Source organism: Mustela lutreola, chromosome 9 (genome assembly GCF_030435805.1).
Source record: "Mustela lutreola isolate mMusLut2 chromosome 9, mMusLut2.pri, whole genome shotgun sequence".
NCBI lineage: Eukaryota > Metazoa > Chordata > Mammalia > Carnivora > Mustelidae > Mustela > Mustela lutreola.
In genome coordinates this window covers 25,387,003-25,399,640 of record NC_081298.1, presented here as the reverse complement: position 1 = coordinate 25,399,640, position 12,638 = coordinate 25,387,003, and the positions used below count along the sequence as shown (strand labels likewise).

Genomic DNA, 12,638 nt, shown 5'->3' with positions numbered 1-12,638 from the left:
CCCCACCAAGCAGGGAGCCTAGTGCAGGCCTTGATCCCAGGACCCTGGGCTGTACTCTGAGCCAAAGGCAGACACTTAATGGACTGAGCCACCCAGGCGCCCCAAGGACATTCTCTCTTATAACCACAGGAAACAACATTAATTTGATTGTTATGTAAGTGTCCATGTTCAAATTTCACCAGTCGTCCTACTAATGGCCCTTAGAGGCACCCTCCCCCGACCCCCACAACTCTAAATACTGGAGTCCCTGCCCAAAGTGCCTTGAATCTGATTCTTTGTGGGCCTGTTGTCCAGTGCATCATTTTTGAAGGCAGCCCCCTAGGTGTGAGGTGGCTGGGGAGCAGTGAAGGTGAGGTGTGGCCTGCATGTGGGCTGAGTTGTCGCTGACCTGCCCCCATCCACAAGCCCCTTAAACAGGACAGGTGGAGTGTGGTGGGTTGAACAGAGGACTTAGAGGCTGGTTCTGTCCCCACAGCCAAATTCTGGCACTTAGCTGAGGAGTTCTAGAATTGTAAATTTGAACCTGGTTTTCCAGGTTGTTAGTGGAAAGTATTTGTCAAGGTAGGAGAATAGAATGTTTTATTTCATAGTATCTTAACTTGATTTCTAAGTACTTAAAACGACTCACTCTGTGGACCTATATTTGTTCTCTTGTTCTTGGCCCCGTAATTTTTAAGGGTAGTCCTGTTTATAAATGTGTATATGTATGTGTGTATGTATACTCATGTTCTTATATGTATAAATCATACCTGTTTGTCATTCTTGTATAAAAATTGGCATCATCTCTGCATTCTTTTTTGGATCTTTTCTTACTTATTAGGACCTCATGGAAATCCCTGCTGGTCACCTGCTATAGGCCACATTCATCCTTTTGCAGGCTGGGGGGCATGTTTTGAGTGCAGGTGCATTGGTTCACCCTGCCGCATCTCTTCTACAGCCACTTGCCTTAGTTGTTACCTCTGCGAACGATGCTGTAGCGACCACTCCCAGCCAGTGGTCCTTCATAGAAGAATGATGTAGATCGCTACCCATCACCCAACCTGTGGCACTGGAAGAAGTCCTAAAGGTGGGGCACCTGGGTGGCTCAGTGGGTTAAGCATCTGCCTTTGGCTCAGGTCATGATCCCGGGGGTCCTGGGATCGAGCCCCATGTCAGGCTCCCTGCTCTTCAGGGCCCCTGCTTCTCCCTCTCCCCTCTGCAAATAAATAAAGTATTTAAAAAGAAAAAAATCCTAAAGATGGCCATGAATGTTTTTTTACTTAAAAATGAAGAACAGCATGATTTAGGCTATAGACATCCTCCATAATATCACCTGGCAGAGATAACCACCATTAAATTTGGAGTATATTTTTCCTGGCTCTGTTTCTGTGCATGTGCCAACATATCCATACATAATATTCTTTCTTTTTTTCTTTAACAATTTCATCTATTCACCTGACAGCACAAGCAGGGGGAGTGGCAGGCAGAGAAGCAGGGTCCCTGCTGAACAGAGAGCCCAACACGGGGCTTGACCCCAGATCTGGGGATCATGACCTGAGCCAAAGGCAAGATGTTCAACCGACTGAACCACCCAGGTGCCCCCATACATGATACTCTTAACAGAAGTGAACCTATTAATCTGGTCCCGTAGCTTTTTTCCTCAGTGACCTTTAATGGCTGTGTTCAGTGGTTGTGTCTTTTTTCTTCTCTCGGTCTACTCTGAGGCTCCCTTCCTCCTGTCTTTTGTGTGTCTCCCTTACTCTTTCTTTCCCTGAAATGTACCGTCATCAGTTTCAGGCCCATATTTCCAGGTATTTGTTTCGCATTTCTAATTGGACAGCCCAGCATCACATGCATGAAGCCACTTTCTTTCCTTACTGCCTTTTCCTGGAAACTTTCCTGGCATTTCCCTCAGTTACCCTGATTCTTGGCTTCAAATCTCCTTTCCTTTGGCTCTTTTCTCTCCTTTCGTTTTTACATCTGAGCTGCTGCCAAGACAGTTTGGGTTGGGACACTGTTGGCCAGTCTTCAATCTTCCCTCCACTTATGCTGATGAGTTTCCATAATTGCCCTTCATCCTGCTCAGACTCCCTGGCAAAATACTGGAGCTTCTACATTCTGCTTCTGTTTCTCTCTCGTCTCTTCTCTCCTATGATTCCTCCCCTCCCCGCACCCACAGGAGCCCTTTGTCAAGCCAGGCTGGCTCATTAACTCTGTCCCCTGAGCCTATCTAGGGCTTGACTCCTGGCCATTCCCCTGCCCTGCTAAAAAGATCTTTGGATTCTTTCTGGTGAGACAGACTGACACTCCCAATAATCATAATAAAGTGAGGTCTTTCATCTTAATAGAGAAGCCGCTGACCCAGTAGAAACATGTCCTTTATGTTCTCTGAGTAGAACTCTGTGGACCGGGCCTCTCCCATATTCACATGATCCCATGTTGCAGTGAGGAGGATTCTGTCCTCCTTCCAAATAAGTCCTGCCTCTAGGCACATTGGAGGGCAGGGGGAGGAAGTAGAAAGTAGGGCCATCCTACCCCACCTCCGGACCGTGTGTTTGACCCTTTGGACATGTGCCTACCACTGGACATTATTTTCCTGGTGTGTGAATTATATACTTGTTCTCCTAACTGCATGGCCTCCTAAGCCCTTTCTAATTCTATAGAAAGTGTGGCCTGCTTTAGGAAGCCTTTAGCATTCACTTGAGAAGCCCCAGGACTTCAGTAGAACAACTGATTCCCACTGGGGGAAAGAAGGCTTACAGGGATAGGCTTAAGAAAAGCTTCCTGCTGGAGGAGCTCCTAGGGGAAAAGGGATACTCATTACATGTGTGCTGGAGTTGTCTGTGGGTACAGGGCTGCACCCCTCCACCCCTTGCTCTGACTTCTTTTCCAGTCTCTTGTGACCTAGCTAGGCTAGCCTCCCACACAGTCTTAGAAAGTTAGAGTAAAGTGACCATGATTCCCTATTCTAGGTCAAGACCAGTGTCTTCCGAGGACTTAAGAGAGAACCCTGAGTCTCAAAAGGTAAGAAAATCATTAGAGGTTGGTACAGGGGAGGGGCGTTCCTGAGCTACCCCGATGTCGCTCATCAGCTCAGAAGTCCGTCTGTTATCCATCTCTGCGCCAGGGTGGCAAACCCAGATACTCACAAGGCCAGGTAGGTAAGCTACCTGTGCATGGCAGCAGGCTGGCTTTCCCTTTGAAAGCACAATATTGGCCCAATGCAACGAATCAGAGGCTACCAATTTGCAGTCTGTACAGGGTCCCTCCTTAATTTTGTCCAGCCATGTTGCGGCTGTGGTGGGATAGGCTATACAAATTACCCTCAAGCCCGAGTATTTTGTGTCTGTTGTATGCTTGGGGCTGGGGACTAGAGAGATCATTAGTATAAGTTAAATGAAGATCAAATTAAGATAAACTAAATATGCCCTTGCCTTCAGAGAGCTCACTAGGAGACAGGAGTAATGACAGGATCTATCATTCATTGTGTAACTAGTCTGCTGAGCCTGCCAGCATGTCCGGGGGCCATGTAGGTACTACTACAACCCTGCAAGGTGGATAAATTAGCTTGGAAGTAAGGAGCCAGGTAGAATTCTAGCCCAGAGCTCTGGGACTCCACAGCTGTGTGTTTCCCATCATGCCTCACTATCCACACGTATGGACATGCACAGTATCCTGCATGCATGGCAGATAGGAACAGAGTCTGGGAGCGTGGATTTGGCAGGGATGACTGTCATCTGAAAGTCATAGAAAAGCTCCTGGGAGGAGGTGTCATTTGAGCCAGGCTTTAAAGAGTGGGTAGGAGTTTGCGGCTAGGGCAGATGGTCTGTGCTGCATAGAGGGAATATGTGGTGAAAGTGGAATGCTTGCTGTGTTTGGAGATGGTGGAGAGCCATTGGTGTGCCCAGACTGTGGCATGGGCATTGAAACTAGAAAGACAGGTCCAGGCTACAGGGTCAAGGGCTTTGAATGCCGCACTCAGGAGTGGGCCGGGGGATGGTAGTGTAGTGGTAAGTAGCCTGGGAAATATCTGAGCTGAGGTAAAGTTATTATTAGATTTGTCTTCCAGAAAGGTGACTGATCCCAATGTGGAGAGCTGAGGGGAAAGGAAAGCTAAAACTCTGGTCCCAGTGCGGGGACATCCTTGTACTTGTCCCTGCACAAGGCCAGTGTTTGGGGTGGGCCAGGGATGCAGGGGAGCAGGGGTTAGGTGTAGGAGAAGGATCACAGGAAGAATGAGCAGGAGGTATGGTAAGAATACATCTTTGGTATAGATGTATGGTGCTGAGATGTCTGATCCAGGGCCCGCGTGGCTGTGGGAGTAGTAGCTAGCTCATCTGTTGGGCTCCAGGAAGGCTCCACTTCACTGTGCTCACTCGTGTGCCCACAGTGCCTGGTGCTCAACAGATGTATATAGACCATGAGGCAATGAACAAAAGTTCACAGGAGGATGAGCACGTCTGCTCGTTTGATGGGGTTGGGGTGGGGAGAGTGAGCCATCCAACTTCCACCTTGGTCTTCTGGCTTTTTGAACCAAAATCTTGAATGCCCAAGACCCAAGGGCAGTGCATTTCAGTTAGCAACAAGCACTCGGTAGTTATCTCATGGTTCATTCCCGGCATCCTTTGAGGGAAGCAGCCTTTGATGACCTGAGCCTTTTGTGACCCGAAGCATTGTGCTAAGTGTGTGTAGGGGCTACAGAGAGGAGGTGTTCATTGTTGAGGGCTGGATAGGCAAGATAGTCTGTGTGGGGGCGTGGGGAGACAATGGGAGGAGGAAGCGGGAAGCCCCTGTCAGGGGTGCGGGAGCTTTGGTGTGTGTGACGATTTGATCTGACCCTGACCCAGGCGGGGGTCTGGGAGGTTCAGGACCAAATCAAATTGGCTGGGGAAGATGGAGCTGGATTCCTTGGGGTCTTGAATTCTGAGCACTGAAGATTGAAACTGAACAGAAGCTCCTCATAAACTGGGGTCCGGGTCTGTGGGAAGTGAGACCTTGGCTGTGTCCGCCAACCTCGTTGAGCCTCAGTCACGGCATCTGCAAAAGGGGAACAGTTGTGAACTCCCCAAAGTCAGGAGAGATGGTCTAGATCTTTCTTGGTCTCTCTTAAGTCCAAAAGTGGTTAAGATTTATTCATTTGCCTAATTGTAACCCTCCATACCCTGTCCTCCCCTCAAAGAGTCTTTATTTCAGTAAGATGTGCTAGAAATGTTGAGCTCAGGAAAGCGACCTTCTCACTGCCCGGTTCTTACAGTCTTCTTTGTCTTAGATCACCATCCCAGGTGGATTCCACAAGAACGAGGAGCTTCTTAGCTCCCCAGTATCATCCGTCACCCTCAGCCAACATGAGTCTCAACTGTTTACCCCGCTACACATGGCCAAGGTGAAGAAGATGTTTGAGGATGACATTGCCTCGGCGGGAGGTAAAGCCTCCTTGCGGCTGCGTTTTTCTGGTTGCCACGCAGGGTGGGAGCCATCCCTGGGTGTGTGCAGGGTTTAAGATTTGACAAGCAGTTTTTCATCTTTAAACTTTCAAAACTTTTTCTGTCATTATATAAATCTTATAAGCCTATCGGAGGCTCTTTCATATTCAGAAAAACAATACTAATCCTAATCCAAGCCCCCAGATGTAACCTCTGTCAGCATTTCAGTATATCTTCTTCCAAACATTGTCCTGCATGTGGTGTGACAATATTCTCGCACACTAAGTGGCTTAAACCACACCTTCAATGTCTCACAGTTTCTGTGGGCCTGGCGTTGGGCATGGCTTAGCTGGCTTCTCTGCTCAGGGTCTCTCTAGGCCGGGGCTGCGGTATCTCCTAGGGCTTGCCAGGGAAAGGGTCCATTTCCAAGTCCACTCAAGGTTGTTGGCAGGACTCAGTTCCTTGCCCCTGCAGGACTGAAGCCTTCCGTTTCCTCCTGGATGTTAGCAGGTGACTGCTTTCAGCTCCTACAGCTGCCCACGGTTCCTGGCCACATGAGACTCCCCAACATGGTGGATTTCAAGGCTCAGGGTAGCTGGGGAGATCACCACTCCAGCACGATGTGTGCTGCAATCTTGTCAGCAGGCAGTCATGTCCACATGACTCCATTTCCTGTCTCCTCTGCCATATTCTCTCGGTTAGAAGCAAGTCATGGGTTCTGTCCCACTCACGAGGAGGAGGGAAGGTGGGAGGGCATGCACACGGGAGGCGGGTGTCCTGGGGCCACAGTCAGCTATGTGTATTTTCGTGAGTCTGTAATTGTATTACATATGTGATTTAAGACCCTTCTTTTCCTCTGGATGTATAACACCTTAAGGACTTTTATATATTATGTATAGTCTTCCAAACCATCATTACTCACGAATGCAAGTGTTCTGCTGGTGGACTATGCCATTCCCCCATAGCTGGATATTTAGTTTTAGTTTTTTTTTTTTTTTAAAGATTTTATTTATTTATTTGACAGACAGAGATCACAAGTAGGCAGAGAGGCAGGCAGAGAGAGAAGGAAGCAGGCTCCATGCTGAGCAGAGAGCCTGATGTGGGGCTCGATCCCAGGACCCTGAGACCATGACCTGAGCCAAAGGCAGAGGCTTAATCCACTGAGGTGACCCTTTATCTGTCTTTAGAGCTAAATTTTTCTCCTGGGGTGGGTGATATACATAAAGGCAAGTAATAGGAATACTTAAAGACCTCTTTATTTATGTTCCCTAAACTCTGAATACCAGCTCTGGGGAAATAGCTCCTGGGCCCATTAATATGACTTTTACAGCCATGTTGTGAAGAGGGCAGGTAAGGATATGAAATCCCCAGCTCATAGATGGATGAAGTGAGGGCAGGGATGATTGGTGTGTGTCTGACCCAGAGATGAGATGGCTCCTAACTGGAGTGATTTGGTGCCGGTGTTTGGCTGCTGGGAGTCGCCACCACTGTGTCTTGGAGGCCAACCTTGACCACAGTTTTTATCGTGTCTGTGTTTGTTTTGAGTAAGCAGTGTATTCAGGCAGTTCAAAAGTCAAAAAGTACTTTATCTATGATAACCTTTTTGGCATGCAGAGAAAACTTCTCCTTCGGCCCAGACTCGAGCTGCCCAGTTCCGCTCCTTCAGGCCATGACTGCTTTCAGTCTCCTGTGACCTGGAGAATCTCAGGAGTGACATGGTCACGTCCACCTTTTGTATGCGGTGGCAGCCTGTCATCCATGCTGTTCTATGTCTTGCTTTCTTTCCTTGAGGTTTACTGAGCTGTAACTGACAAACTCGTAGCGTATTTGAAGTGCATACCATGCTGATTCATATCCATAGACATCGAGAAAGGATCCCTACAATCGTCTACTCCTGCCTTTTTTTAATAAAGATTTTATTTATTTATTTGACAGACAGAGATCACAACTAGGCAGAGAGGCACGCAGAGAGAGAGGGGGAAGCAGGCTCCCCACAGAGCAGAAAGCCCAATGCAGGGCTCTATTCCAGGACACTGGGATCATGACCTGAGCCGAAGGCAGAGGTTTTAACCCACTGAGCCACCCAGCCGCCCCTCTGAAGGTCTTTTAAAGAGGTGGATCATGGGGGCACATGGGTGGTGGAGTTGGTTAAATATGCAGCTCCTGATTTTGGCTCAGGTCGTGATCTCTCAGGGTCATGGGATCGAGCCCTACATCAGGCTCCGTGCTCAGCCTGACATCCGCTTGAGATTCTCCCTCTCTGTCTGATCCCCCTTCTTGTGCTCTTTCTCGCTCTCTCTGTCTAAAATCCATCAATCAATCATGAATCTGGGCTCCATAACATTTCTTGAAAACCCTGACCTGACCATCACTGCCTGTCTCAGAGGAAGAAAGGGAGATGCCTGGGTTCTCCTGTCTATTCTGCAAGTTCCCTTTCAGGGCCTTAGTTTCTTTATTTGTTGATTGGAGGTCTTTAAGGAGGGTCCATGGTTCTTTGTTCTTTTTGTTTTTTTTTAAGATTTAATTTTTAAGTGATCTCCACACCCACCGTGGGGCTCCTACAACCCTGAAATCAAGCATGCTCCATTGGCTGATCCAGCCAGGGGCCCTGAGGGTTGGTCTCTCTCTTTTTTAAAGATTTATTTGTTTATTTATTTATTTGCACGAGAGTAAGAGAGTGTGGGGGCGGGGGCAGATGGAGAGGGAGATTGAGTCCTAAGCAGACTCTGTGCCAAGTGTGGAGTTGGACATGGGGCTTGATCTCCCAACACTGAGATCACTACCTGACTACCTGACTACCGATCACTACCGACTACCTGAGTTGAAACTAAGAGTTGGAAGTTCAACCAGCTATGCCGCCCAGGTGCCCCTGGTCTGTGGTTCTTTTTGTTGTTGTTGTTGTTATTATTATTATTATTATTATTTTTTAAAGATTGGTTGATTCATACAGAGAGAGAGAGAGCACTGTCAGGGGAGCAGCAGGCAGAGTGAGAAGTGGGCTCCCCACCAAGTAAGGAGCCTGATACGGGACTCAGTTCTAGGATGCTGGGATCATGACCTGAGCCAAAGGCAGACGCTTAACCGACTGAGCCACCGAGGCACCTGGTTCTGTGGTTCTTAGTGGGGGGTGCCCATGTATCTCCTAGGAGGTCTTAAAAATATCCACATGCCCTTGGCCCCTGCCTTTGGGGCCTGCCTGGGAGCACTTGCAGGCTGCTGGGGTGGAGATCAAGGGAGAAGCAGTAATCTGGGGGACCTGCAGCCCCAAGCCTACAAGCCAGTGTAGCACTGACCTTCTGCACAGGAGCTCCTGAGGGGATATGAGGGCGCATGCACCGAGTTTGCCGCCAGTTTTGCCAGCTGACATTTCATCAAGCACGGCCGGGCAGGATAAGAATCAGTGTAGGTATGGAGTTTCCTGGGTTACCAAGCCCTCTTTCAGATTTGATTCAGTTGTCACGGAACCCTGTGGCTTTGTCACCTTACGTAGGAGGGGCCAGGCACTAACAACAGGCCCAAATGTAGTGGCCTGGGTGCCCTGACATGGACACCTGTGGGCACCCCACACTGAGTGTAGCACTTCCGATCCAAAATAAATGAAAAGAAGGCCCCTTCTGGGAGAGCCAAGGGCATAACCATGCAGTGCTCATACTTGGTGACTGTGCCCTAGGAAGGCAAGCACTGTGGGGCACACACATACCCCTCCACCCCTTCCCCCACCAATGGCAGAGGGAAGGCTAGGAAACATTTTCTTCTTCTTCTTCTTCTTTTTTTTTTTTAAGATTTTATTTATTTATTTGAGAGAGAGTGAGAATAAGAGAGATCAGAGAGAGAGAGGAGTAGAGGGAGAAGCTGACTCCACACTGAGCAGGGAGTCTGATGCAGGGCTCGATCCAGGACCCTGGGATCATGACCTGAGCCAAAGATAGGCACTTAACCGACTGAGCCACCCTGGTGTCCTGGAAAACATTTTCTTCTTATATATTTTAAATATTGCATTAATTTTAAAAATGTTTATAAGTATCTAAAAAAATAGAGGTAAATACTCCATAATCCTACATCTTAGCTTTACAAAGAAAGAGAAAGGCGAAGTGGGAGTTTCCCAGGAGAAGGTGGGGAGGGCAGAGAATGGCAGAGGAGAGGTGCAGGGGTGTTGCTGTGCTGGGGCAGGGCTGGGAGGGAGGCAACCACAGAGGATGTGGGTGCACCTGAGCCCTGGCAGCAGGTCTGACAGGGAGGTGACTCTCTAGAGCTGCTGGAGAAAGTGTCTTGGCCAGAAGGGGATTGGCTTCTCACGTGACCACTACACCAAGCGTGGTAGACATTATAATGGAGACAAGGGAAAGCTTCTGGTTTCAAATCCTCCTGGTGCCCTTGTGTGTTCTTGGGCAAACTCCGAACCTCCCTGTGCCTCTGAGTCCTCATCTGTAGAATGGAGAGAATAACAGTACCTATCTTCTAGGTACTGGTTTTTTTTTTTAAAGATTTTATTTATTTATTTATTTATTTATTTATTTATTTATTTGATACAGAGCGTGCACAAGCAGGGGGAGTGTCAGGCAGAGGCAGAGGGAGAAGCAGGCTCCCCACTGAGCAGGGAGCTGGACATGGGGCTCGATCCCAGGACCCTGATATGACCTGAGCTGAAGGCAGATACTTAACTGCTTAACTGAATGAGCCACCCAGGTGTCCCTGGACCACAGGATTCTTGTGAGATTTCAGGAGGGAGGTCACTGGAAAGCCCTCTCAGGTCTTGAGCTTGGTGGAGGTAACACCATTAGGAGAGATGCTGGACACAGGAAAGGCCAGTGTCTAGTGGAATAAAGATAATAAACTGAATTTTAAGGATGCTGAGTTGAAAGGGCAAGGGGAACACTTGGGAACCGTCAGAGATATGGGAGACACATTCTCTCCTGAGATGCAGAGATGGTTGAATAGGCAAGACCACTAAGGAGAGTGTCAGAAAAGCAAGGGACAGTGATGAGAAGAGCTGAGGCACATGCCTGCTGAATGACAGGGCAGGGCAGGCAGCAGAACCTGGAGGAGACCAGAGGGACCAGTGGGGTCACTGCTTGAAGGCAGGAGACCCCAAAGGCAAGGAAGGGCACCATTGGGTGTGGTCTGAGGTCTCTGGTGGCTGAGGAGAGTGGTGGTCAGGGAGTGGTGGGCAGAAGGATGGTGGGCAGAAGGATGTCCAGTGCTGGGGGGCAGAGGGCACGTGCCAGCAGGGTGCAGGCAGAAGAGAGGAGGGTGGCCGTTAGGGTGGGCCTTCGTCCCCTGAGGAAAGGGCCCAGGACCACCCAGGCTGGGGAGGAGACGGCTGTCAGAACACCCCTCTAGTCTTCTGAGCTGGAGGGGGCGACAGTCAAGGTTCTCGAGATCGGGCCCCCCATTGAGCTCTGCGCTGGGTGTGGAGCCTGCTTAAGAACCTCTCTGCACACGCCCCTCTCCCACTCCTGTTTGCCCTCTCTTAAAAAAAAAAAAAAAGAAAAAAAGAGGTAGAACAGCTGGCTGAGCTCAGAGGCGCAGGGAAAGGCGGTTAGAGAGTTCATCCTGAGAGCAATTCAGTTGTAAAATAATATGCATCTTTACACCAAGACATCATTTACCTCCCACAAAATGCACGGGTTTTGGGGTCCCGCTCCAGGAATCTGTCACATGCGTGCATTCATGTAACTGCCGCCCAAATCAAGTTATAGAGCCCTTCTTGCTCCCCGGAAGGTGTCCCCCTGCCTGATCCTGGTGGTGACCCCCTCCCTAAGGAAGTGATATTTCCACATGCAAGGTTTTTTTTTTTTTTGAAGATTTTATGTATTTATTTGACAGACAGAGATCACAAGTAGGCAGAGAGGCAGGCAGAGAGAGAGGACGAAGCAGGCTTCCTGCTGAGCAGACAGCCCGACTCGGGGCTCGATCCCAGGACCCTGAGATCATGACCTGAGCCAAAGGCAGAGGCTTTAACCCACCGAGCCACCCAGGTACCCCACATGCAAGTTTTTGAGTGATCAATTAACCATTTGGCTTGAGGCGGGTGAGAGCTGCTTTTCTGAGGGGCAAGGGGCTCTGCCTGGATGTCACAGTGTATGTTTCCTTTTCCAAATACCTTTGTGTCTATTCTCTTGTTATTTCCAGAGAAGTGTATGGCAAACTGTTGGTAAGAAGTGTATTGACACAGCATGCTGGTGAACAGTCTCTACGGCTTCTTATACACCTGTGCAAAGAGCGAGGTGTTCTCTGTAGTGCTCTAGAGAGGGATTTGTTCACTCCTCTCATACATGGGAGGGCCAGATTGCCAGGGTCAGTCTTGGGCGCCACCCTGTGACCTTGGGCGCATGACCTCACCTCTGTGCCCTGCAGTTTCCTTATGAGTCCCTTTCATTAAATGGCCAGTGTGAATAAACACAGAGAAGCACGCGATATCATCACGCCCACATCCTAGTGCCAACAGCAGCACTCGGGGAACAAGCGTGTGCCGTGTGCCAAGGACCCAGTGATGGAGGGCACGGGCTCACCCTGCACTCGCAGAGCTCACTGGCTAGAGCGGTGACGAGGAAGGTCAGGGGCAGCAGTGGAGCCGGCTGGTGGGGGTAGAGGGCCTCCCTAGATAGTCCTCAGGAAGGCTTCCCTGCGGAAGGGACCAGATGGTGCAAAGGTCTTGAGGAGGGAGTGTGCTTGGTGGTGTGAGAAACAGCGTGGGGACATTATGGCTGGAGCTGGGAAAGAGGGGGATGGCGGTGGGAGGTGAGGTCTGAGCAGAGCCAGAAAACGCACAGCCTTTAGACTGTGGCAACGATTCCAGATATGTGGAGGGGACTTTAGAAGCACTTTTTATAGACTGGGATTATAAAAAAAAAAAAATCTAGGTGGGGATATTGGCCCATTGGCAGACAGATTCCCTCATAGTCACGAGCCCAGCTTGGGGAAAGTATTTTCTCCAGACCTCTGCTCTTCTCCCAACATTCCTTCCAGCCAATGCTGGCCTTTTAATTGCCTTTATTTTTTAATTTTTAAAAAGAATTTATTTATTTATTTGAGAGGGAGAGTGAGAGCAAGAGAGTGAGCCCAAATGGACAGAGGGAAAGGGAGAGAAGCAGACTTTCCCTGAACAGGGGACCTAACGCGAGGCTCGATTCCAGGACTCCAGGATTGTGACCCGACTGAAGGCAGATGCTTAACTGACCGAACCACCCAAACCCTTCGCTGCCTTTAAAAGACACAAGTCACCTCTCTCTCTGT

At 49.2% G+C, this 12,638-nt stretch overlaps 1 protein-coding gene across 1 annotated transcript in view; it reads left to right on the top strand.

Annotated features, from left to right (window-relative positions):
- Positions 1 to 12,638, top strand: part of EFCAB8 (EF-hand calcium binding domain 8) — a 60,523-nt gene that overhangs the window by 1,381 nt on the left and 46,504 nt on the right. Inside the window, exons 2-3 of the mRNA XM_059133544.1 lie at positions 2,952 to 3,003; positions 5,249 to 5,402. Coding sequence (XP_058989527.1) covers positions 2,952 to 3,003; positions 5,249 to 5,402 — 206 coding nt within the window. The remainder of the gene's footprint in view (positions 1 to 2,951; positions 3,004 to 5,248; positions 5,403 to 12,638) is intronic.